We start from the raw sequence: 27,327 nt of genomic DNA, 5'->3' as shown, positions 1-27,327 counted from the left end.
TGCCATGCCTCCCTCCTGTAATCCCAGTACTTTGGAAGGCTGAGATGGGAGGACCACTTAAGCTCAGGAGATGGAGACCAGCCTGTGCAACACGGCAAAACCCCATCTCTACAAAAAATAATAAAAAAATTAGCCAGGCGTGGTGGTGCCTGTAGTCCCGGCTACCGGGGAGGCTGAGGTGGGAGGATCACTTGAACCCAGGAGGTCAAGGCTGCCGTGAGCTGAGACTGCACCACTGCACTCCAGCCTGAGCGACAGAGTGAGACGCTGTCTCAAAAGAAAAGAAAAAAAAGAAAATATCGTATCGAAGATGGTATTTAAACATGACAGTGCTGTCACTAAGAATGCTGACAAAAGCTCCCAGTCGTTACACACTTTGTGCCAAGCACTTACCTCACTGACCCCTCAGAGAGACCCCATGATGTAGCTTCTTCATGCCCATTTGACAGAGGGGGAGCTATGAGAGGGGAAGCGGCCTGCTCGAGTCACCCAGCCGAGAAGAGCTGGCACTGGAATCCAGAGCTGCCGCCCAGCCCCTGTGCTGTCAGCCATCAGGCTTCCGTGACGGCTTCTCAGCATTCCCGTGGTCTGACGGCCACCACCCACGCACACAGAAGCAACATTCACACTCCCGAGAAGCACACCCAGGCGACCGCCACCAACCCCTCTCCTGAGAGGCGCCGCTACTTTGTGACTCGATCACCTTTCAAACCATTTTTCTACGACACCTACAGCCCCACAGCAGGTGTTCCGGGCACCGTGCCGTGTTCATCCCTGTATTCCTGAGACCCGGCAAGGTGGGGGGAACACAGCAAGCATTTCATAAACATTGGTGGGGCACACGAACAGGACGGTCTGGAATTACCTCTGGACAGTTTCCACCAGTCTCTTCCTCAGTTTCTCAGCTTCAATTGCAAACAACCAAGGCTCCAAGGCTTTGGCAGACCTGGTGATTGTGTCAAAAAATCTCCTGGTCTTGCTGGCACTGTGGGACTTATTCTGAATCTGTACATAGGACCTCCAAAGAACCTGGTTGCCCGGATACAACTTTAAAGCCTGTGAGAGCGCCTCTCGCAGAGGGGCCAGCGGGTAGACACTCACTTTCATGTGGAACCTCAGCAGGCTCGTGTGCATCAGTGTGATGGCTTCGAGAACGCTGGTCCAACTCTGGGAGCTGGCACTGTCCCCCTCGCCAGAGCCTTCTGGGAAAACATAACTGTTCAGTTTTGCAAATACCTGTTCGTATATCCGCACAGCAGCATCAATCCCTGTGGTCAAATACTGGAAGAGCATGAAGCATTTAGCCAAGCTAATTAGGCGGCTACAGGAATCGGTGGGAGCTGGATCGGAGACACAGCTGTCACCCAAACAGTCCTGCAGCGCATGCTCATAAGCCTTTCGCGCTTTCAAAATGTGAACAGCCAACACCTGTCCAGTGTAGGGCCCACAGGGGCTGCTCTCAGTCAGCTTGGTTAATATGTGAACAGCTCGGGCCGTGGCAGCCCCTCTCACTTCCGGCGACAGCTCCACCTCCAGCTCAGCATAGAGCAGACTGAGCTCACAGAGGTCGGAGTCTTTCAGTTCTCTGCTTCCTGCCATGCCGAGTGCTGTGTCAAAAACTTTTCTGGCATCCTCCGTGTTGCCAAGCAACCACTCTAGATGTGCATACTGCTTCCAGAGGCAAAAGTTGTTGCGGTTTTCTGGCTCCTTAAGGAGATTCTTGGCTAGTTTTTTGCAGTTCTTCCCTTGTGACTTTAATCTCTTCTTGTTTTTAGTGTGCAGACACCAAATTACCTACAGGGAAAAAGAGAAGAATGACCCCAGGCGCTCTGTAATTAAGACGTCCTCTGCTGCCAACGGTAGAAAGCACTGACAGGGAAAAAGGCGTCTATACTTCCCCCTTTATCACGGGTCTGGTAAACACTGAGGCTCTCTAAGCTGGAAAAGAAATGAGGATTTTTACCAGGGCCATAACTGCCCAAATATACAATCCAGGGTTCCAGCTGAAATCTCTATAAACAAGGCTGATACCTACAAATGTTCTTCTCCAAAGAGATGTGGCCACAACATTTTAACATACTATTTCAATACAACCTGGTGTGTGTAATCTGTAGTTAAAGCTTCAGAACTTGGGTGCCAAGAGAGCCAATACTAACTGTGGCCAGCAGAGGACAGAACAGCTGACTCAGACTCATTTCTAGCAGAAAGAGGAGGGTAAGTATTACAAGTAGCTTATCTTTTATTTATTTATTTATTGAGATGGAGTCTCACTCTGTCACCCAGGCTGGAGTGCAATGGTGTGATCTCAGCTCTCAGCAACCCCCACCTCCCAGGTTCAAGGGATTCTCCTACCTCAGCCTCTTGAGCAGCTGGGATTATAGGCATGTACCACCACACCCAGCGAATTTTTGCATTTTTAGTAGAGACGAGGTTTTGCCATGTTGGCCAGGCTGGTCTCGAACTCCTGACCTCAGGTGATCCGCCCGCCTCGGCCTCCCAGAGTGCTGGGATTATAGGTGTGAGCCACCCCGCCTCGGGCTCCCAGAGTGCTGGGATTATAGGCGTGAACCACCCCACCTCAGCCTCCCAGAGTGCTGGGATTATAGGTGTGAGCCATCGCGCCCACAGCTTATCTATTTTAATAAACCCCTGAGTACTCTGACGCTGCTTTAAAACTGTTCTGAGCACTCACTGCTCATATATGGACGGGGACCGGGAAGTGCAAGATAATACAATAAACAGCTCGAGAGTCACTGAGGTAGCCTGACTCATTCCTGTCTCACTCCTCTTCGCTGCGGCCCCTCAGAAGGGCAAACACACACAAGGTGCCTTCAGGGTCACTGGAGGAGGCGGTGCTGGGGCATATTCCAGGGAGAGCACTCAGAGGCTTACAATCCCGTTTATAAACACTGACATGAAATGAAAAGTCCCCAGACACAGGAGGACGAGTCTGGAATTACCTTTGCAATCTCATACTGTAACCAGGAGAAGCAGAGCTGGGACTTCTCTTTGCCTGAAAACAAAGGCATGACAAGGTGGAAGACATTGCGGATGAACTCCTCGCCCTCTCGGTTCTGACCCCTGGTCCAGCGAGGACAGCCCAACCGATCCATGCGGCCAACAGAGCTAGCCCCGGAAAACGAGGGGTTGAAAAAAGTCAAGGGCTTTTCATCGTAAAGTCCATTATCAAAGATGCTGTTCTCATCCATAGCCAGATAAAGACAGGAGGCTGGAGGAGTAAGGCCAGAAGGCACACCCAAGAACTGCAGGAAGGCCTCCACCAGCTGGAACTGAAGATTGTGGCTGGAAAGTCTGATCAAAGACTGCCCAATATCATCAAACAACACCTGCAACAAAGGCAAAATAAAGCGACCCATGTCACAAAACCAAACCTGCACATTTTTCACAGTTCTCTTTATGTGCATGTACTAATGGTTCAACATTATTCAAATTAAATTCGTTTTAAATAGACAGAAGCTTAGCTCTCTGTTAGCAAAAGCCAGAGGCCTCTCAAGGCAACCTGGACAGCTGGAGAATAACTGTTAGGCAGCCCTGTGGTGCCATTAACATTTCCACACATGGGAAAGCCTGGGAAGGAGAGAAGGCTTGAACAGGTTTAAGCCAGAAGCTTTCAAAGTATCCTGATGGATTTGTAGAAAATCTAGAACATGCTCACTTCTGAAAGCGTATATAATTGCTTTTGTACTTTGATAATGCATGATGGTGAAAAATTTTTATTGTACGATGGAAGATAAGAACTTTACTATTTGTGGTTTCCTTGTATAAAATTACTCCAAGAAATGAAAAATATGCTCAAAACTAGATAAACAGACTCAAGGTAAGAAGGAACCTACAGGAGCAATGGAGCATGTTAAAAGCAATTATAAGAGCTTAATACTAACTGTAAATGTCTGTAGCTGAGTTCATGTAATAATTTAAAAACATAAGGCCAAGGAGGCCACCCTTTTGTGTCCTGGTGCTGCTTATCTGACTGGTCTTTGTGGCTCTCAGCAAAGAGGAAATCATAACATAAGCACAATAAACTAGAGTATGTGGGATTCAATCAAAACCATCAATTAATCAGAAAGCTGCTTCTCTATGTTAAAAATAAATTAGAAAGCTTTTCTCCCCCAGGCTTTGATTACGGAAAAAGCTAAATGGCAAGAAACTGCTCGCAGCAGCAGTCTGCTCCAGAAATCTGCTTCCAGGAGACTGCTGGGACTCCAAGCCTTGAGAAACGACTTCCAGAAGGGTGGCTGTGAACTCTACCAAAGAAAGATTCCACTGTTCTGCAGACTTTCAGCTTCAGCGAGGCGAGAGGCCTCACGGGCAGTCCCCTCTCCAAGACCGCCAGTGAGTTGAGGCTTCCCTAGAAGCTGGCCCCTCCTTCCTCCAGAGATCACCTCTGTCTCTATCCCCACTTCTCTGTGTCCTCACTCCAGTCTGGCCACCCCATTCCCCACTCCTCAAACGCTCCTGGCACTCTGGGGCCTTCACCTGTGCTGATCCCTCTGCCCAGAGCAGACACTCTGTCATCAAACAAATATTCCTTCCGCATCCAAGAGGATTCACTGAGCGCTCACCACAGGACGAATGCTGTTCTAGGCACTGACGTCACAGCAGTAAACAAAGGGGATAAACTCCTTGCCTTCAGGGTACCTCATTTGTAGAAAAGGTTACAGAGCTCCAAGACACAGAGTTGGTATCTTGTGAAACTGGATCAATTCCAGGTATCAAGATAGCATTTCTTCATTTTAATTTAAAACCTCCAGAGCTGCTGGCCACTAAACATGGGGCAGCATGTAGCAAGTCACATGGTAACAGTAAATGAGATAACACAGGTGAAGTGTCTGGCATGCCACAGGTATTCAATAAATGCTAGTTTCTTCTTCTGCAAGACACGCTGATGCCAACTGTCCAACAAGGACCCTACAGCCAGTCCCTCTTGTCTTCTAGAGTTCAGTCTGTATCTGCTACAGCTTCACGGACCCAAGAGTGGGGTGGGGAAAGTGGACACAAGGAAAGAATCTAGGACGGTGATTACGAGTTTTTTGAATAATCTGTATGTATCCCACAGGGTTCCACATGAAAAATTCACTGAATGACCTGGAAGTCAATCTCCAGAGGGGTGACCACAAGGGCCCATCCACCTACTAGGGGACAGGAGCTCTCTGGTCAAGCGCCTATATGCTTCCTCATCACCAGCAGCCAAGGAAATTCTACACTGATATCCAGCAGGAAGGAAGTTTCACAGATGAGAACAGGAACAGGTTACCATCTCCTAAGCTAGCCAACTGCTAAGAGAGCTCCAGCGGCCTCCTTTCAGATAACCAAAGTGCACGGGAAAGCAGGCAGAGGCCCCCGGTCAGCTTCCTGCCTGGGGCGGAGGATACATGCCTGTCTCTCGGGATCCTCACAGTCTTCCTCAGTTTGCTTCTTGGTCTTATCAGGGCGCCAGGGCCGCCAGTGCCTCTGGTCTCGGGAACGCTCAGCAGCAAGCCAGATCTGCCACCGGGGCAGAGTCTTATCTTTTATTTCCTGGTCATCCTCTTCTGGTTCATCGTCATCCTCATCTAGACAAGAATGAGACTTCTTCACCTCATCAGCAAAGAAAACCACCATCGCGGCCGGGCGCGGTGGCTCAAGCCTGTAATCCCAGCACTTTGGGAGGCCGAGGCGGGCGGATCACAAGGTCAGGAGATCGAGACCACAGTGAAACCCCGTCTCTACTAAAAATACAAAAAAAATTAGCCGGGCGCGGTGGCGGGCGCCTGTAGTCCCAGCTACTCAGGAGGCTGAGGCAGGAGAATGGCGGGAACCCGGGAGGCGGAGCTTGCAGTGAGCCGAGATCGCGCCACTGCACTCCAGCCTGGGCAACAGCGTGAGACTCCGTCTCAAAAAAAAAAAAAAAAAAAGAAAACCACCATCGCCACTCAATCAGCCTGCTATGTCAGGGATGGCTGGGCACCCGCAATGCCAAGATGTGTAAGAGCCATGCCAGCCTCCCAGGATACTCAGTGGCATTTAGGACCTCCCTTGTAATCAGTCAAGTCCTCAGGAAACCACGGAAGACAAGGTGATAAAATCAAATTATTTCTAATAGTATAGTGATTAGAATGGAAATGACACAGACTCTAGAACAGTACTGTTTAGCAGAATGCTCTGTGATGATGAAAATGCCGTATATATCTGCATTAACGGGGTAGCCACATGTGACTCACTGGGCACGTGAGATGTAGCTAGTAAAGGAACTGAATTCCTTTTTTTTGAGACGGAGTCTCGCTCTTGTCGCCCAGGCTGGAGTGCAGTGGCGCAATCTCGGATCACTGCAACCTCCGCCTCCCGAGTTCAAGCAATTCTGCCTTAGCCTCCTGAGTAGCTGAGATTACAGGTATGTGCCATCACACTTGGCTAATTTTTTTGTATTTAGTAGAGACGGGGTTTCACCATGTTGGTCAGGCTGGTTTCAAACTCCTGACCTCAGGTGATCCACCTGCCTTGGCCTCCCAAAGTGTTGGGATTACAGGTGTGAGTCACCACACCTGGCCTGAATTCTTAATTTTATTTATTTTTAAATAGTCACATGTGGCTAGAGGTTACTATATTGGACAACATAGTTTTAGAGTGCTAAATGACATTTAATGATGGTACTAGTTTAGATTTTCTTAAGCCATCAGAATTTTTAGCCAGGGACCTTGTAATTAATTATGACCTGTGCTCACTAGAGCTTGCCTTTAAAAAAGCCAAATCAGGATCTCCAATAATTTATTTCACCTTGTTTCCTAACTCTGAACGTGCAGAATGGAAGAGGAGGAAAGCCAGTGTCATCTGTAAAGTTCAAGGTTAAAAAATAAAGAAGGTGTATAAATGGTATGGCCACACAGGAAATCATTTTGGCTGTTTCTTACAAAACTAAACACACACTCAGCATAACTGCACTCTTGGGCACTGATCCCAGATAAATGAAAACCCATGTTTACACAAAAACCTATATGCTAATGCTCAGAAACAGCTTTATGCATAATCGCCCACACCTGGAAACAATCCAAACATCCTTCAGTAGGTTGAACAGTTAAGCTGTGGTCTATTTACACAGTGGAATACTACTCAGCAATAAACATGAACAAACTACTGATATATGCAACAATTTGTATGTATCTCAGGGAAATTATGCTAAGCTAAAAAAGCCAATCTCAAAAAGTTACACAAAAAAACAACTGTTCCCAGGGATGCGGACAAATCGGAACCCTGGTGCCCTGCTGCTGGGAATGTAAAATGGTGCAGCTGCCGTCTGCTGCATGGAAAACAGCACGGCATACTAGACACAGGATTATCGTATGAGGCAATTCCACTGCTGAGTATCTACCCAGGAGAACTGAAAGCAGAGACTCAGACAGATAGTGTACACCCATGTTCAGAGCAGCATTATTCACAACGGCCCAGAGGTGGAAGCAACCAAAGTGTTCACTGACAAATGAATGGCTAAACAAAATGTAGTATATACACACAGTGGAGAAGTGTTCGGCTTTAAAAAGGAAGCAAATCCTGGTGCGACATGGATGAACCCTGACAACACTGTGCTAAGTGGAATCAGCCAGTCACAGAAGGTCAACTACTGTGTGATTCCACATCTGCCGGGCTCCTAAAGTAGTCACATTCATAGAGACAGAGAGCAGAACGATGACTGCTGGGGCCTGAGGGGAGCGAGAAATGAGGAATTTGTCTTTAATGGGTACAGAATTGGGGAGGATGAAAGAGTTGTGGAGGTCGATAGAGGTGATGGCTGCATGGCAGTGTGAATGTACTTAATGTCACTCAACTGTATACTTAAAAATGATCAATTTTATCATATATATTTTACAACTAAAACAATTTTGTTAATCAGTTATATACCTTATGATTCCATTTATATAACCTTCATGAGATAACAGAAAACAGACAGAGAACAGATTAGCGGTTCCCAGGAGTTAGGGAGGGGAAGGGGCAGCTGTGGCTAAGAAAGGATAGCGCGAGGGAGCCTTGCAGTGGTCAAACAGTTCTGTATCTTGACTGCGGTAGTGATTACACAAAGCTACACACGTGACAGAAACTGCCTGGTACTATAGAAACACACACACAAATGAGTGCATGTAAAATGGTGAAATGTGAATCAACTCTGCAGATTGTACCAATGTCGTTCCCTGGTTCTGACACTGTACTGTGGTACCACCACTGGAAGGAACTGGGTGAAGGGTGCACAAAACCTCTTGGTACATTTTTTCTACTTCTTGTGACTCTATACTATTTCAAAATAAAATATTTTAAAAAATGTAAATGCATAATGTGTATCTATAGTATAATATATACTGTATATATTAGCATTATATATAGTATATATTAGCATAATGTATATATTAGCATTCTATTATTCCACCAATATTCTGCCTAAATGCTCTTCTGAGTTTCTCAGAAAAGAAAACTAAATTTATTTATCACTTTCTTCTAAAGATCTATGTTTAAAGTATCCTTTAATCACTCTGAAAAACTCTTATAAGAGATACTACCTTTGTGAGTCATACATCAGACTTAGATACCTGAATTTACTACATGAAAGACTCAAAAGATTACATGGCTTTGGACAGACATTCATGTATAACAATTACATAGTAACAGAGAGTGAGGGCAAGAGAGAAGAAACATGCTATGAAAAATGCTCGACTGCCTGATGTAATCAACTACCCTTTAAACGCTAACCTTTCAGGATGAATAAGAGAAGTTAAAAATAAAATAAAAACAAAAACAAAAACTGTTATTAATTAGGTTTGCTGGAATCAAGAAAATTTTCAGCCTTTCTTTTGACCCTCCTAGTTTTTTGGAGGACTTCCACTAAATTCATTAGAAAGAAATTCATAAATTCAGCAGAAGTTTCTCCATAATGGAAATGTGTGAGAAGCTTGCAGAGAATGTAAATACCAACACAAGTCTCTAACCTGATGCTAAAAGTCAAGGTTTTGGTATTAATTTGCATTCCCTTTTGGAGAAAACTAACTTTACACCTGATTTTAAGTGACCATTAGACATCTGGAAACTTATCACAGAAGTAAAATTAGTCTGTGACACTGCTATGAAAACTTTATTGTCACAGAAATGCAGAATACAGCAAACTGTGTAACAGATACTATGCATTGTAATGGGCTCGTTCTCTAACAAAAACCAAACAAAACCAAAACAACAAAAAACTAAGCCTAAAAACACAGACCTATGCTAAGTCAGTCACTCAGAGAGGAGAGTTGCTAATCAGACTTCCGTGTTTTGGCCCTTGCTTATGCAGTCTTGCAGACTCAGTGGCTGAGTGCAGTACCTACTTCCGTTTCATGCAGGCTGTTTTTCTTCATACGTAAAACCACTGGTCGGCCTGATGAATAGTTCTCATTCTTTTTGGAAAAGAACACTCCAGGGAAATCTAAACAGCTGAGACTCTGACAGCCCCAAGTGAGGCATGATCACTGCCTGACAGCACTGCCCAGAGGAGAGTTACCGAAAACACCTGAAGGGCCCTCTTGCTTCTTGTGGTAACAGAGACGCTCCCTGGCCCAGAGCTCTGAACTGTCATGCAAGACAATGCCTAATCCAAAGTTTTCATGGTGCAAATGAATAAACAAAGAAAGGCCACACCTGTGGAAAGAGGCTTACTGAGCCTAGGCAGGGAGCCAGTCTCCTGAGTCCTTGTCCATCCCTCTTTCCCTATGGAACTTTTGATGAAACCATCTGCCTGGCAGATCTCTCTGCTGGAACTGCCTTTGCAGGGAGTGAAGCAGTTCCTGAATGTCTAAGAGTTGTGCTGTCCAATACATCGCCATTAATATGTGGCTATCAAGCACTTGAAAAGTAGCTAGTCTGGGCTGGGTGTGGTGACTCACATCGGTAATCCCAGCACTCTGGGAGGCAGAGATGGGTGGATTACTTGAGGTCAGGGGTTCGAGACCAGCCTGGACCAACATAGTGAAACCCTGTCTCTACTAAAAATACAAAATTAGGTGGGCGTGGTGGTGCATGCCTGTAATCCCAGCTACTTGGGAGGCTGAGGCACAAGAATCCCTTGAACCTGGGAGGCAGAGGTTGCAGTGAGCCAAAATCGACCCACTACATTCCAGCCTGGGCGACAGACCAAGACTCTGTCTCAAAAAAAAAAAAAAAAAAAAAAAAAAAAAAGGAGCTAGTCTGCACTGAGATTTGCTAAAAGTGTAAAATACACACCAGATTTCAAAGAGTACTAAAAAGAGAATGCAAAATACCTAGTTAATAATTTTTTTTCCTTTTAAAGCATGCAATTGGCATCTGAATCTCTGGTTAATAATTTTAAAATATTGATTACATGCTGAAATGCTTTGATATACTAGGTTAAGTAAAATATACTATCAAAATTAACATCATCTGTTCCTTTTTACTTTTTTAATGTGGCCACTAGAAAATTTGAAATTACACAAGAGGCTCACATTATATTTATACTGGGCAGCTCTGTGTTAGAGTATAAATCTGGAAAGTATTTTGGGGTCATTTAGAATGACAGTTATGTAAATGCTAGGTAATAATTACTTTACAGTAGTCCTAAAAAGGTATTTTTCAAAGTATCTGTTGGTCTGTACATTGACAGGATAACAAAAAGACTGTCTGAAATACACACTAAAAAAGAATGGGGTTGGGCGTGCTGGCTCACATATGTAATCCTAGCACTTTGGGAGGCCAAGGTGGGCAGGTCAGGTGTTTGAGACCAGAGAGACCAGCCTGGCCAACATGGAGACCCTATCTCTACCAAAAATACAAAATTTAGCTGGGCGTGGTGGCAGGAGCCTGGAATCCCGGCTACTCAGGAGTCTGACGCATGAGAACTGCTTGAACCCAGGAGGCAGAGGCTGCAGTGAGCCAAGATCGTGCCACTGCACTCCAGCCTGGGTGACAGAGCGAGACACTGTCTCAAAAAAAAAAAAAGAATGGGGAGGGCAGCTATTAACAAGATTCCTTCTTCAGTTGCAACCTTTAAAAGGAAAAAGGAAAATTACAGAAACTTTCAAATCCTCAAAGCATCATGTACTGAAGGAGTAAGTCAACTGCTTTAAAACTTCTAAGGGGAACCCATGACATCTACTTAACATTTTTGACATTTTGATGTTTGTGCAATGTTCTGAAGCTACTGATAGCTTAAGTAGATAAACAAATAATCAAGAGGACATAAAAACAAATTCCAGAAGAAAAAAATGTACACGTCTTCACTGAGAGGGACTTACCTGGGTTGATGACCACCCAGCCACCTCGTTCCTGCTGGTGCATCCATGCCTTCCAGCCTCGGGCTCCTTTCTCCCCAGCCCGGGGCTCTCCACTGTCCCAAAAGGGCTCAAAGAATTCCACCTGTTCAGATTTTAGAATGGATGTTAGACCTCACTTGTACAAAACTGCTGAGTCAGTGGGCAAAATCCGTGCTGGTGGACATAAGAGAAGCTTATGATCCTTGAAATCATGTTTGCCATCAGTCTTTGAAGTAGATACATGCTACACACCCCAAGATAGAAAAAAGAACTATCTAGTGTGGCAGGCAGCTTCCAAGATAGCCCCCATGACACCACCCCTGCCTCGTGGTTTTCACACTCGCATGTGAGCTGGACCTAGTGATTCTAACACACACAATATGGCAAAAGTGACGGAAGGTCACTCCCGAGATTAGGTTACAAAAAGACTAGCTGAGGTTCAGCAAGAAGGGTCTCCAGCTGGGTAGGAAGGGAGTGGTTTCCTAGTTCTCATCCTGCCAGGCCAGTCTAACCAGGGACAGTGGCACTGCCAGTTCACCTAGTGCCACTGGACCCCCAAGCTAATTCCTAAAGTCATGCCGCTTTCAAGGTATTTTGAGAGGAAGGCTCCAACAAGAAAGATCATGAGCTCCTGAGCACAACCATATCTTAAGTAACTATATATTCCTAACACCTGGCACAATACTCACTGCCTAGCAGGGACTCAGTAAACGCTTGTTGGCACAGATCTGAACAAGGTAGGCAACCAGGGAGTAGAAAGGTCTGCATTTTTTTTTTTTTTTTTCACTCTTGTTACCCAGGCTGGAGTGCAGTGGCGTGATCTTGGCTCACTGCAACCTCCGCCTCCTGGGCTCAAGCAGTTCTCCTAAAGCAGTTCTCCTACCTCAGCCTCCCGAGTAGCTGGGATTACAGGCATGAGTCACCATGCCCAGCTAATTTTGTATTTTTTTAGTAGAGACAGGGTTTCTCCATGTTGGTCAGGCTGGTCTCCAACTCCCAACCTCAGGTGATCTGCTCACCTCAGCCTCCCAAAGTGCTGGGATTACAGGCATAAGCCACCGCACCCAGCCTAAAGATCTGCATTTTAAAGCCTGGCCCCATTAGCGCCTCCCTCATTCATTGGGGCATTAGGTCTGCAGTGTGTGGTAAGCAGCTCCCTGGCAATAAATCTTTCCCCATGGAACAGAATGTGAACACAGCAATGAACAGAAACGTGATCATGTTACTGACTCGAAACAGGACTGTAAAAGTGAGCCAATAACCTACTCAATAAAAGCTTTCCTAAGAAACCTTTTGAAGAGGACAAGCAGGCTTCCAGTGGACACAGCATGGGCCAGGAGCCACAGGATTCTCCAGCCTGAGCCCTGGGCAGTGCCATGCATGCCTGGAAGAGTATGGCGTCCAGGAGAGTCATGTCAGGGCAGGGCAAATGTCCTGACACGTCAGTCATCCTCAGGAAGGGGAACCAGGAAGATGACGCTCCCTCTTTAGAGGTCTGGTTCTTGTAAGAGTGAAGAAAGAAAGTTTACTCAAGAAAGGATTTAAAAAAAAAAAAGTGTGATAAATGAGTATAATCTATTTGTTTATTCCACAGAAACACAGCCCAGTAATATCAGACCTGCCTGTGTGAAATCACGCTACTGTGTTTATGGTAACAATGTCTCTCAGTCAAAAAAGCAATATGGAATATTAAGTAAGAAACTATATTCCAAATCTGTCATGTAAATACTTTGGAATTACAAGTGCTGTTCGTGTTTAAAACCTCAAGCACGTGGATCTTTGATGGGTCACATTCGTAGGCAGAACCCTCCACCCATCTCTCTGTTCTTATCACGGTGGGTCTTAGGAAAGGGGCAGGGGAGGGGGTGAGAGAAATTCTGATCCTGACCTACAAGCCTCCTTAGAGTCAGCTGAGAATTCTGTAGTACAGGCTATTCTTAAAATCTCACAGCATGTCTTAAAATCACTCTGTTATATGGCTTACTAATGATCGATTAGAGTAATTTAACTGGTATAATTCTTTAATCCCATTTTTTCTAGAGGTAGCATCATGATAAAAAATGGTCTTTACTGGCAATTCATGAAACTCCCACATGATGGAGACCTTGGCCTCTCAAGAAACACTTTTGAATGTTCACCATAAACTCATATATTCTATTTATCTTCCACTAGACATCTTTACAGAGTAGAAAACTGAGTTTTCTTTAGTGCAAAAAGGGAAAAGATATGTTTTCTTATATGCGTAGCTCTATAAAAATTCTTTATTTCTTCACTTATCTTCACTTATCTCAAACACTGGCAATGCTCGCTTGTCATCTAAAGGATTAACCCTTCCCCAGTAAGATTCACTGTTGACAAGGTGCCTTTGTGTAATTTCATTTGCAACGCTACTGAAGATTGTGGGTAATTAGAAGGTTAACTGGGGAAGTGACACAAGACCCAAACTAGAATGCATACGGGTGGAAGACAGTAATACAAAGTTTAAAATGGCATGACAACTTATTCCCTGACTGGGGGAGTTAACCTGTATTGAAACAAAGGTGGAAAGGCGATGGAGTGGAGAGGGGAAAGGGGGGGGTGAGGAGGGGAGGGGAGGAGGGGAGGGGAAGAGGGGAGGAAAGAAGGGGAGGAAAGGAGGGGAGGGGAGGAGGGGGAGTGGAGGGGAGGAGTGGGAAGCGGAGGGGGGAGGGGAGGAGAGGAGGGGGAGGGGAGGGGAGAGGAAGGGGGAGAGAAGGGGGAAGGGAGGGGAGGGGGAGAAGGGAGGAGGGAGAAGAGGAGGAAGGAGAGGAAGGAGGGAGGGAAAAGAAAAGGAAAAGGAAAGAAGGCAGGCAGGATGACAGGGTGGGTCCTCAGACAGCCTTTATGTTGGGAAGGAGGGGAAGCGTCTTTACCTATCCATATCTCACCACTTTCATTACAAAACTTTCCTCAGATCACTGGACTATTTCTGAGAAGTCCTCCTCAGCAGACTGATATAAAGGAGGATATGATATTTTAAAAACACTACCACACCACCTCTCATTATCCACACCACCTCTCATTATCCACACCACCTCTCATTATCCACACCTTCCCCCTCTCCCTCCCTCCAAAGAGCCAGAAAGAAAGAGATGAGGCGAGCAGAGCTGGGTACCTGTCCTTTGGTAGGCAGATCTTTCACGCTGTCAGGTTTGAAGAAGGTGAAGTCCACCATGGCCTGGAACAATGAGACGGCCTTCTCAGAGTGGCCGGCCTGCCGCAGAAAGTGGCACTGCTGAAGGAAGAGTGCTGCGAACAGGAGGGCAAAGGGGAAGAAGCCAGGTTGATACCAGTAAAGGGAAAGAATGTACTTCTCAAAACAGGCAATTAACACACTGAGAACATCTTTTACTTGCAATCACTGTTAATTTACAAAGCTGTGATACGTATCCTGATTTAAAGGGTCTCACACAGTATTATAAACCAAGTATGTTTGTTCTAATTTTTGTATGAAACCACAGAACACAAATATTAACAATAAAAACTATATATAGTACATAAAAATAAGTCAAGAGGTTGGTCTGAATGCTATCAAATAATCAGAGCTCATTATTACAAGAAAATGGTAGAAACAGGATGGCGTAGCAGATTTTTATCAGGAAGCAAAGAGCTGTATTCAATTGATCACTAGATGGCATTATTCGCCAGCAACTTTCATCCTATGTTCAGAGTCGGCTATAAAAAAATCAAGGTTCCATGTCTGAATATTCCAGTTCATCTTACTTGTGGTACAATTCCAGCTACTAAATAACACTAAACTATTTGAGTAGATCACAAACAGTAACAAAGTCAAGACTCTGTGTCAGTGTGATAAATGCTTATTATTTTGAGAGCAATGTATTTCTATCTTTAGATGCCAATAGTAATCAATACTCAGTAACAGGGGTTGTGATCAAATAAATGCTGGACATTGAGCTAGACTTGCCACAGATTATCTCGCTTACTGTGCACCACAGTCCTGTAAAGCAGGTTTATAGTATTGTTGCTGATGGAGAAACTGGGACTCAAAGAGGACCTGCCTAAGGACACACCAGAGCCAGTGAAGGGCAAAGCCTTCAGGATTCAAGGTCAGGAGTGATACTCTCTGGCTCAGCAAAACATGCAGCCTCCAACATCTCAATGCTGTCAAAATTTGTATCCCAGGCTCCTTCAGGACAGATCAAAAATGTTAGCAGCATAATAATGCCCAAAACTTCTATTTATGCAGTGGTTCCCAGTCAGAGCATCTCACAGACATCACTGCCTGGGACCCTATAATTGGGTGAGACAGGCACACGCATCTTAACAGATAAGGCCATCGACTGCCAAAGCAGTTAAGAGATTTGCCTGTTTACTTGGCTAATCAGCAGAACCTTGTCCAGTGATATCTTAACTCTACTGGCTCTACTGCCCCCATCTGCCCTGGGAGCTGGGGGCAAATTTGTTATCAAAAAGAGTCGTAATACTTTTTTTAAAAATCAGTTCTGCCTGTAATCCCAGCACTTTGGGAGGCCGAGACGGGCGGATCACGAGGTCAGGAGTTCGAGACCATCCTGGCTAACAAGGTGAAACCCCGTCTCTACTAAAAAATACAAAAAACTAGCCGGACGAGGTGGCGGGCGCCTGTAGTCCCGGCTACTCGGGAGGCTGAGGCAGGAGAATGGCGTAAAAACCCGGGAGGCGGAGCTTGCAGTGAGCTGAGATCCGGCCACTGCACTCCAGCCTGGGCGACACAGCGAGACTCCGTCTCAAAAAAAAAAAAAAAAATCAGTTCTACCAAACAATTCAGACTTTTTCTAGAATAAATCAAAAATAGATCTTCATTTTCAAGTAAAGCCAAAAGAAAGTCTAACTCCTCCCACGTAACTGGATCTGGTTATCTCCTTACCAAACATGGCCTCCTCCGTGCCAGGCAACGCAGGGTGAGATAAGATGCTGCCGTCCTTAACAGCAGACAAAGTGCTCAAGCATTTTCCATAAAGACTGTGAATTTTTGATATCGAAAAGGTACTAAACTGGCTCTGGCAAAATAAAAGGTATTTCTGCCAAAGGGCTGTATTATTGGGATGCAAAAATATCAGTTTCTGCCACTCTTTGACCAGAGTGGAGGGCTCCCAGAACTCTGTGCAGAGCTTCAGCTTGGCCAGTTTCAGATCCACACTGCTCTGGTTGCTCTCAATGGCCCGCTCCAGAATGGCCAGCTTCTTCTCCAGAATGAGCTTCAGGGACCTCTTTCGCTTTTCCTGCTCTCCTTCCTCGATGGCATACAGGCCAGGACTTTTCATGACTTCGTCCTCAACAACAAAAACACCAAATGACAAATGCAAATGGACCTGGGGGATCCTCAGAGTTTCAACAAAGCTTAGTGATTTTCTTACCACCCCCTAGGGACTTTCTTAAACCACCGGTTCGCCACATTTTCTTTTAAAGAACACTTGGATCCTAAGGTGCTTGTGTCACCTGGTATGTCTGATCTTGTGTTTCTCACTTAACTGTCCATTCTCTGCCATTTTAGGCTTTGATTTCTGTATCAATGATTGGCATACAATGCCTTGAAAGTCTTTTCTGAAGAGCAGACCTTACCAATAAAAGGGCCAAATGTGGCACAAAATATGGTAATTGTATGAGTGGTTCAAAATGAGAGACTCAGACAAACCCACAAGTTTTCGAAAGGGAATGCATGGCTCTAACTGGGTAATACACTGAGCAGCCCTCTCTCTTTCACAACTCTGTGAGCTCTGCCTCTTCTGTTTGTACTTCAGGAATGCCTTTCCCTATCTGGTGAACATCCCTTCTTCTTTCAAGATTGTGTTGTTGAACTTTACCTTCTCCTTCTTGGTAGCTCTTTCTCCTCCCTCAATGCAAATCATCCCCTCACTCCACTCCCAAGTTACACATTACAGTGTTTACTACCCCAGGGTTGCACGTATTCTTCACATGTCCACTCTCCTCACTGGACTCTGAGCGAGCTCAGGGCAAAGCCTCTAATAATCTTTGTATGCCCAGTGTCAAATTTCCTCATTAGCTCAAAAATTGTTGCAGAGTCCATCAGTTTGCCCAAAACCAGGAATGTCCTTCTAAGGTAAGAGAACTGGGATGGCAACACATACCTGAAAAGCAACGAAGGCCATCCACAGCTGCGTATCCCGAGGATTCTCCCGCACCCGCCTGTTAAACTCCTCCACCTTGGCCTTGAGAGCCGCACTCTCGCTGTCTGGCTGTGTGTCTGGCTGCTTTGATTCCTGCTCTGGAGGACCCTGTCCTTGTAGCCACTGTGTGGTTGACTGATCATAAATCCCCAGAGGATTCAACCAGGTTGTAACAGGAGCCGCATCTTCCAAGTCCTTCACTGGTATAAAAGAGATGGGCTCAGATGAGGGAGGTTCAGTTTTACTGCTGATGGCAGCTCCGTCAATGTTCATTAATCCCACACTCTTCTTAGTAAAATAGCGTTCAACCTGCTTGCGTGAATGCTTCTTCTCTGTGGAAGTCCCTTCCCAAGATATGCACTGCTTCTTAGGGTTAATGCCAAGGCAGGAGTCTCCTTTCCTCTTGTATCTGATATTAGAAAAAGAAAAAAAGTTACTGAGGGAATATGTGTACTACCTCTGAATGACTGAAGGCGCATTAGACCTCAACTCTTGTTACGCAGGTTCACTGCACAGATCCAAATTCACCTTACCTTCAGATTGTTTCTATCTGGAGATACACAAGGACTAGCAATTAACTTTTTTTCTGCCTGGCTGACTTCCTCCTATAACACTTCAACTCTTTGTTAACATCTCATGAATTTCAGATCATGCCTGTCTTCTAGATCTTAGTAATTTCTATTTTCCTGGAGCCTTGTAAAGAACTGTCACGCACATTATGTCATTTGATCATCACAGCCATATGTGACAGGCAAGGCAAAAATTATCATCCCCTCTCTTAACTGTTCCTAAATAAGGACACTGAGGCCTGGGAACCTGGATCATCTGTCTCCTAGACCAGTCCTGTTTTCTCAATATTTTCCTGTGTCCCTACTTAAGAAGGTAACATATAGGCCTAAGATTCTTTTTTTAATCCTGAAACAAAGTATGTCAAATGAAATTACATTTAGTTATTTTCTACTCTAGAGGAAAAGAGGTTGGGTTCTAAAACGCTTTTATGGAACGTGTAGGCGTCCCCAGAGTTAACAAACACATGACTACTGAATATTTGCACAGGCAAAAGCTAAGGAAAATTGTACATTCTTCTGTATGTATGTTAGCAAACAATTCAATTTTAAAAATGGGCAAAAGATCTGAACTGAAATTCCACAAAAGAAGACATGAATAACCAATAAGCACATAAAAAAAAATACTCAACATCATTAGTCAACAAGGACATGCAAATTAAAACCACAATGAGGTACCCTACACACCATCTAGAACAGTTTTAAATTAATATTTAAAAGGCTGACAACACCAAATGTTGGTGAGTAACCTGTGGAGGAACCAGGACTCTCATCCGCTGTCAGCGGGAATGTAACCTGGTATAATCACTTTGGGAAAAGATCTGGCTATTTCTTAAAAAACTCAACACAGACCTAACCTATGACCCAGCAATTCTATTCCTACATATTTACCCAAGAAAAAGGAAAGCATATGTCTACACAAAGACGTGAGCACAAATGTTCTTGACAGCTTTATTCCTAACAGCCAAACACTGAAAGAGTCCACGTGTCCATCAATAGAAGATGGATAAGTAAACGAAGGTACAGCCATACAATGGAATACTACCAGCAGTAAAAAGGAGCTACTGGTAAGTGCCTTATGGACGGATGATCTCAAAAACATTACGCTGAGTGAAAGCAGCCAGATACAGAAGAGTACTTTGGGAGGCTAAGGTAGGCGGATCACGAGGTCAGGAGATTGAGACCATCCTGGCTAACATGGTGAAACCCCATCTCTACTAAAAATACAGGGATTACAGGTGTGAGCCACTGCACCAGTCTACAAAAAAATTTGTAGGGTTTCCCTCTGTTGCCCAGGCTGGAGTGCAGTGATGCAATATAGCTCACTGCAGCCTCAAACTCCTTCAGCAGTCCTCCTGCTTCAGCCTCCTGAAAAGCTGGACTACAGGCACACGCCACCACACTCAGCTAATTTTTAAATTTTTTGTAGAGACACAGCCTCACTATGTTGTTAAGCCTTGTCTTGAACCCCCGGCCTGAAGCAATCCTCCTGTCTTGACCTCCCAAAGTGCTGGCACTACAAGTGTGGGTCACTGCACTTGGCCAAAAATCTTTATATATGTAAAGTCCTTAGAAGAGTGTCTGCCATACAGTAAGGGTTAGATAAGTTTAAACTATTATTTTATCAAAGTTGGCTCCTAAACATAAGCCAACTATTTTATCTGGTGTATAGCCAAAGAAATAACAGTCTATTCCAAAAACGGAGAAAAAACGGACTGAGCTGAACTTCACTATCAGACAGTATATTAGTCTTAAGGAATTTTCCAAATATAGTTTGACTCTAATTTTCTCAAGTTATACACTAACTTTAGAACCTAACCCCTGCTCACCACAATCCTCCCGTACACAGTGTCACAGCGGGATGCTCATAGGAGTAGAGGATGTGCTACTCTATACGGAGTTAAATCTGACCTCCTGGAACTTCCACTCATTAGTACTGGTTCTAACTTCACAAGCCACACAAAACATTGTCAATCCAGCCTCCAAAGGGCAGTCCAACCAAGCTTAAAAGACAATGATCGGGGGTGGGATGGGGGAAAAAAAGAAAAAAAAAAACAATGATCATATCTCTGCCTAGGCTAAATGCCCATCTAGTCCTTACATGACAGTGCTAGTCAAATTTTAAGTGTTCATCTTCATTTCAATGCTCTCAGTGTATCAGTGTTCCCCCTAAAGTGTGAAAATTCAGTACCCGACACAAAATTGTTAACTGCAGAACCAGTTCAAACTACTTCAACTTTGTCAATAACAGAACGATGAGTTGTTTTTCAGTTGCATGGACCCACAGCTCGCCAGTCACAAGCTCGTGCAGGTGAATCAAGTGTGCTCAATTGGTGACCCCAAAGCCAGGGAACAAAAATGTTAATTAACCACATAGGGAACCAAGGTACCTGAACCAAGGAGCACGGACCAAATTAAGAAGTGAGGGGAGTTGCTGCCACATGAACTTAAGAGCCAAGAACCCACAGGCCAGGCACAGTGGCTCACACCTGTAATCTCAGCACTTTGTGAGGCTGAGGTGGGTGGATCACGAGGTCAGGAGATTGAGACCATCCTGGCTAACATGGTGAAAGCCCATCTCTACTAAAAATACACAAATACAAAAAAATCAGCCAGGCATTTACCTTCCCAGAGTCCATGCATGTGAGTTGGGTCAGGTGCACTGGCCCAATGGAAAAGAGAAAGAAAGAATAAAAGCTAGAGAGAGTGAAGCAAATGAAAGATACAAAGTGGGATGGAAGAATTAAATCCAAAGCTCCAGGCAATCAAAATGAATGCAGGTTGAATAAACTTGGGCAAATTTTAGTGGCATATGGAAAAAAAAAATTAGTCGGGCATGGTAGCACATGCCTGTAGTCCCAGTTACTTAGGAGACTGAGGCAGAGAATCATTTGAACCCAGGAGGCGGAGGTTGCAGTGAGTCAAGATTGCGTCACTGCACTCCAGCCTGGGCGAGACAGCGAGACTCCGTCTCAATAGAAAAAAAAAAAGAGACAAGAACCCCACACTGTCTGTCTCCATAACCCAATCAAATCACGCCTCGATGCAGTTTCCTATCTCCCTCACAGTTACTCTCTTCCTCTAAAACACAGACCCCATTTGGGGGAGACAGATTCAAGTGCTGCCTCCTGTTGACCTTGCAATAAAGCTGCTGCTTCTCTCAAAAGCTGGTGCCATAGTATTGACTTCTATGCACTTGAGGCATGAAGCCCATTGCTCACTGACAGTATTCTCACTGTCTTCTGACCAGCTCAGACGGCCATAGTATCAATATCTTCTCAGAACTGGACACTAACAGTTACTAATCCAGCTACTAATCCAGGCAAGATGTGTCTTGTGTAAACTTTACCAAATGGCTAGGAAATCACAATGCCCTAAGCCCTTTAGCAGTGGCATCCTTGAGGTTTAGATTAATAAGGCTGTTTCCAATTACTTTCTTCCTAAGTCTGTGCTATTCATTAGCAGAAGCTCAAGAGCCACTCTTTGTTAGTACGTTCTCCTCTTTTCAGCTATTAATAAATACTAACCCTTTATGTTTGCATACCAATTTCCAATTCCATATCAAATATTCTGATATTTGAGCACAAGCCATGGCAGAAGTTGCAATTTCCAATTTACAAATGAAGCAACAGAGGCTCAGACAGGTCGGATGACTTGCCTGGAACTATATTGCTAGTAAATGGCAAAGTCAGAATGAGAACCAGAGTCCTCTGTTTCCAAATCTAGAAAACCACACACCCTGTCTCATCTTTCTGCATGGGCAGGGAAAGAATATTTGAAATGTGAAGTCAGAGACATGAGGGTTCAAATCCCAACCCTGCGGCTGCCTGGCTGCATGATCTTGTGCAGTTAACCTCTCCGCAATTCCTTTTCCTCATTTGTGAAATGAACAGGGTTCTCCTCCTCCTCCTCACAAGCAGCTGTGAGGATCAGACAGGCTGACTTAAGTGAAACCACACACACAGCACCATGGCCACTACCTCATGTCCAATCTCTGTTTGTTGACTGCCCATCTTTTTTTTTTTTTTTTTGAGATGGAGTCTTACTCTGTCACCCAGGCTGGAGTGCAGTAGCACAATCTTGGCTTACTGCAACCTCCATCTCCCAGGTTCAAGCGATTGTCCTGCCTCAGCTCCCCCAGTAGCTGGGATTACAGGCATGCGACAACATGCCCAGCTAATTTTTGTATTTTTAGTGAAGATGGGGTTTCACCATGTTGGCCAGGCTGGTCTAGAACTCCTGACCTCAAGTGATCCACCCACCTCGGCCTCCCAAAGTGCTGGGATGACAGGCATGAGCTACCATGCCTGGCCCCAACTGCCCATCTTTTCTTGGGAATCTACCACATCTGGGTGTGCCTTTGGTGGCACAGAAAACCAAGTAATACCTCAAGGAGCATTAAGATAACTCAAAAATACATGAATACATTGAAAATATAATAGTCATTTATGCTCAACCATAAAGTTTCCACTGATAGTAGGTAGATTAAATATGTACTGAATAAAACAACTCATCAGGAAGGAAATTTTAGTTGGAATTGCTTACATGGTGAGGTATAATGTCAGGATAAGTGACAACAGGATTAAAAGTTGGAGACACAGCAAAATAATGGAAATGGAAATTTATTTCACAAAGTCATTAGTCTATAAAGAATAATGATCTTCAAGATCTCCTCTTGTCTTTGTATTCTAAAACTGATGATTCTCTGTCTTCAATTCTCATTATCTGTAAACTGTTTGGGAACAGATTGTGTGTTACTGTTCTTTATGTTCCTCACGATTTCTCACAAAGTACTAAATGTCTAAAGCAGGGGTATCAGATACGGTTTGGCTGTGTCCCCACCCAAATCTCATCTTGAACTGTAGCTCCCATAATCCCCACATCGTGGGAGGGGCCTGGTGGGAGGTAATTGAATCATGGGGCAGGTCTTTCCTGTGCCATTCTTGTGATAGTGAGTGTCACGAGAGCTGATGGTTTTATAAAGGGCAATTCTCCTGGTTTTATAAAGAGCAGCCACCATGTAAGATGTGTCTTTGCTCCTTTTTCACCTTCTGCCATGATTGTGAAGTCTCCCCAGTCATGTAGAACTGTGAGTCCATTAAAACTCTTTTTCTTTATAATTTACCTAGTCTCGGGTATTTCTTCACAACAGTACGAAAATGGACTAATACTGTACCCAATCTTTTGGTTTCCCTGGGCCCCATTGGATGAAGAATTGTCTTGGGCCACACATAAAATACACTAACACTAATAATAGCTGATGAGTTTAAAAAAAAAAAAATTCACAAAAAAATGTCATAATGTTTTAAGAAAGTTTACAAATTTGGGTTGGACAAGTTTGGTCTAAAGGGTTTAGTAAGTACTCAAATATTTTTGATTGCCAGATTAGAGGGGAAAAGTTCAAACTCTATTACTAAAGCAAGTATCACCTATTTTTTATGATTTTTTCTTATGATTTTTATGATTATCTGATGGTATATGCTAGAAACATTTTGAGAAAGTCCTTACCACTAAATGTCATTTTTTAAATGACAGAAGTTGGGGATGGATAAATAAAAGCTTTGCCACTTTAAAAAATTGCATATAGGTTAGACCAAATGGTTACCAGATATCTGTCACAATTAATTATTACAAGGTACTTTTGGATTCACTTATTCAACAAATACTTATTGAACGTCTACTGTGCCAGGCACTATGGCAAGCACCAGGAATAAATAAGATTAATCTGACTTGAATTCAAGCATTAAGCTTTCATTTTAGAATATGAGATAAGACACGTGCCTGAACAATGCAATAAATAAAACCCAACAGAACTGATGAAAGACAGAAACAGGCAGACAGACAGTGCCAAGAGAGTTCCGAGGAGAAAAAAGTTACTTTCCTACAGCGAAAACTGGGGCAAAACAAGGTGGCTACCTTGCTATATCCCCTCGGTAGAGAGACTTGTACTCCCAGTTCGCAGGATCTGGTTTCTTATCTGTTCTGAAGGTTTCTCCCGTCACAGCCTGAATGTCCTCAAGCCAAACAAAGCGATGTCCAGTATCAGCTGCAGCATTATTTCCTTGACTGTGAGACAAAGGAAGAAGAAGGGAGAAGCACTTTAAAAATCTTCCAGTGACACAGTTGGCATTTTCAGCAATATGAGAGTTAAACACCTCAAACTCCACATAGCATCAAACACGCCCGAGTACATAAAATGTACATGTGCTACAGAGATGGAAGAGGACTCTCACTCTGGGCAAAGAGTTTTAAAAAATAAAGCAAAACCTGTCACCACTAAATGACACTCTACCAACAAAAGTCTTCCTACCTCAAAAATTAACCTGAAGAATATAGGTATACAGGAGTTCTTTTAAAATGTTTCATTTAGATTACTGTAACCTGAATTTCAAATATATTTATAAACAAAGTCTTTAAAGTATTCCTGCTCTGAGGCACCTTAGAGGGCTAGGCAGAGGGAACTCCCACACCTCCCAAGGTGACAACCACTGACATTCAAGTGCACTGCCCTAACTTCACCTAACTTACTTGAAAGTGCCTAGATAGTTTATTCCAACTCAAAACCTCTCAAAAAAGCCATTGCTCTGAACTGTTCAGCCTCCAACATTACTTAGGCTTGGTCTCAGCCTCATTTTTATAGTCTGGACTCTGTGTTTGCCATTTTGCTTATACGTCTGGACCTTGTACATAAAGGGCAGAATCACGAGGCTCCCCTGAAGACAAGACCCTAATCTATCTCTCTGAACCAATGTGTAGGCTGGCAGACTTTCAGCTCAGATACAAAAGGAACCACTCCCGGGGCGTTAAGTGAGAGGGAGGGAAGGTTTTTCTGGCATCTAACATCTTCTTCCTCTAAAGAAAATCAGTTCATAATGCTGCTGACACAAGAAGGTGCCAAAGTAGTCAAAACAGCCATTAACTGTTGCTCCATCTCTGCTTTTCAGCTCTGCCCAGGTACAAACAAAGATTCTGGAGGCTTCTTAGTTATTCTTGGCAGGGAATACAAGGGAATGGCATTTCAGGAACACTAGCTACTCAATAAATAGTTGTTGAATGATGAGCCTCAGGTTAATGTATGGAGATTTCAACACATTTCCCTTCAGAACAACTGCAGAGGGCTCTCTGTCAACAAAAGCCGTAAGGGGCAATGAAAAGATGGAGAGCCTACTGCAAACTGATTGATGCATTCAAGAAAGAAATGGAAAGCCAACTGGGAGAAAAAAAAGGAGAGGCCAGCTGCAGACCACCCCTGAGGAGTCAACAGGTCCTTTCCTCTCCCCTTGGTGGTACTGAGCTAAGGAAGCAGGATGTGGTAGTCTGGGCTGTGTGCAAGGAAGGAGCTGCCTCCACCTAAAGGTGAGGGAAAGCTCATCCCAGAAACTCAAGGTCAGTTAGTAGCTGTGGCCTCTGGGGAAGGTCATTTGTCATCACCCTGAAACAGAGTCTCACAGGGTCTGCTACCCTCATGAACCCATTTTCCTGACATCACAGAAAGACTCTCACAACTCACTAGTATTGCAGTCCTTGTCTATGTGGAAATAAATAATTCTTCCAGGTCACCTTCTCAGGAAGAGAATACATAAGTTAATAACAAGACAGTAAAACAGAAGGACAAGAACAATCTTAATAAGGATAGTCTACAAAGTATCAATAAACTTAAAAATGCTATCTGGATCATAAAACTATCAATAGGCTATAAAGATTCCCTGACATGATTAAGCATAGGCTGAAATTAACTATCCTTCAAGTTCTAAAGACAGTTTCTGTGTGGTTTCGGGAAATCCTTTAAAACTCATTGTCCCCAGCTATAAAAAAGGACAAGTAGCTAAAAGATGAGTTTTGGGAAGACATAACAATTAAAGTAGCTTGCTTTAAAGACACAGTAAAAAGTAAGGATACCAATAATATATTCATTCATTCACGTAACAAAAACGAATTCAGTGCTTACTCTCTATCGAGCCCTGTGCATCAAGTGCTGTGGGAATATAGTGGTAAGCAAGACAGGCCAGATTCCTACCCTCAAAAATTCAGTCAAATTCAGAACCTTTTTGCTCAACCACTTTATTTTTTCCTCTAAAGAGCAAGCTTGGGGGCTGGGCGCGGTGGCTCATGGCTGTAATCCCAGCACTTTGGGAGGCAGAGGCAGGCGGATTACCTGAGGTCAGGAGTTCGGGACCAGCCGAGTCAACATGGAGAAACCCCATCTCTACTAAAAATACAAAAACTAGCCAGGCATGGTGGCACACGCCTGTAATCCTAGCTACTTGGGAGGCCGAGGCAGGAGACTTGCTTGAGCCCAGGAGGCGGAGATTGCAGTCAGTTGAGATCGTGCCACTGCACTCCAGCCTGGCTGACACAGCAAGACTCTGTCTCAAAAAAAAAAAAAAAAAAAAAAAAGCTTGGGTTACAGGTAGAGCTCTCCAACACTTATCTGTTATCAGAGGGATCCCATAAGCCTGCAGTGACTGTCTCTTGGAATGGAAACATTAAGGGCCAGTTTCCAGACTTGCTCCAACACAGAGCCCTCGCTGACATCAATGGGACTTCTAAGCACACAATGGAAGTAACTAACTCCTGAAGGCCAGGTGCAGTGGCTCACGCCTGTAATCCCAGCACTTTGGGAAGCTGCAGCAGGTGGACTGCTTGAGGCCAGGAATTCGAGACCAGCCTGGCCAACACGGCAAAACCCCATCTCTACTAAAAACACAAAAATTAGCTGGGTGGGGTGGTACGTGCCCGTAGTCCCAGTTACTTGGGAGGGTGAGGCAAGAGAATCGCTTGAACCCGGGAGGCAGAGGTTGCGGTGAGGCAAGATCATACCACTGCACACCAGCATGGGTGACAGAATGAGACTCTGTCTAAAAAAAGGAAAAAAAAAATCCTGAAGAGTTGCAAAAATCTCAACAGCACTATTTCTTTTTTAGCGATGTTCTAGACAGGTACCTAGGTTTTCTCTCTTCTAGACCATATAAGCAAAAAAAGGAGAAAGTTAAATGAGCAATAATTCAGGTAGTTTTACCATATACCACCTGTCCCACCCACAGGCAAATACCCCCTCTACTTAGGAAGACATTCAACTAGGCACAGAGAAAAAGGTGTATTGAGCACCTATGCTGTGGCCATCCTGTAGAATGAATTGAACAATATGCTGAAGGTAGAAAGCAGAGTAGGCCGCAGTGGCTCATGCCTGTAATCCCAGCACTTTGGGAGGCCGAGGTGGGTGGATCACCTGAGGTGAGGAGTTCAAGACCAGCCTGGCCAACACGGTGAAACCCTGTCTCTACTAAAAATACAAAAAGTTAGCTAGGCGTAGTCGCAGACGCCTGTAATCCC

General features: G+C 44.3%; 1 protein-coding gene across 1 annotated transcript in view; it reads right to left on the bottom strand.

The window, feature by feature from the left end:
• Positions 1 to 27,327, bottom strand: part of LOC105467563 (NRDE-2, necessary for RNA interference, domain containing) — a 51,089-nt gene that overhangs the window by 7,736 nt on the left and 16,026 nt on the right. Inside the window, exons 4-11 of the mRNA XM_011717253.3 lie at positions 23,911 to 24,060; positions 17,390 to 17,837; positions 16,168 to 16,573; positions 14,416 to 14,549; positions 11,265 to 11,385; positions 5,398 to 5,573; positions 2,961 to 3,347; positions 866 to 1,794 (exon numbers count right to left, since the gene is read on the bottom strand). Of these exons, the coding sequence (XP_011715555.2) occupies positions 866 to 1,794; positions 2,961 to 3,347; positions 5,398 to 5,573; positions 11,265 to 11,385; positions 14,416 to 14,549; positions 16,168 to 16,573; positions 17,390 to 17,837; positions 23,911 to 24,060 (2,751 nt within the window). The remainder of the gene's footprint in view (positions 1 to 865; positions 1,795 to 2,960; positions 3,348 to 5,397; positions 5,574 to 11,264; positions 11,386 to 14,415; positions 14,550 to 16,167; positions 16,574 to 17,389; positions 17,838 to 23,910; positions 24,061 to 27,327) is intronic.

The sequence above is a fragment of the Macaca nemestrina genome, chromosome 7 (assembly GCF_043159975.1).
Source record: "Macaca nemestrina isolate mMacNem1 chromosome 7, mMacNem.hap1, whole genome shotgun sequence".
Classification (NCBI taxonomy): Eukaryota; Metazoa; Chordata; class Mammalia; order Primates; family Cercopithecidae; genus Macaca; species Macaca nemestrina.
The sequence above is the reverse complement of the archived record's forward strand: the minus strand, read 5'-3'. Positions and strand labels throughout refer to the sequence as shown.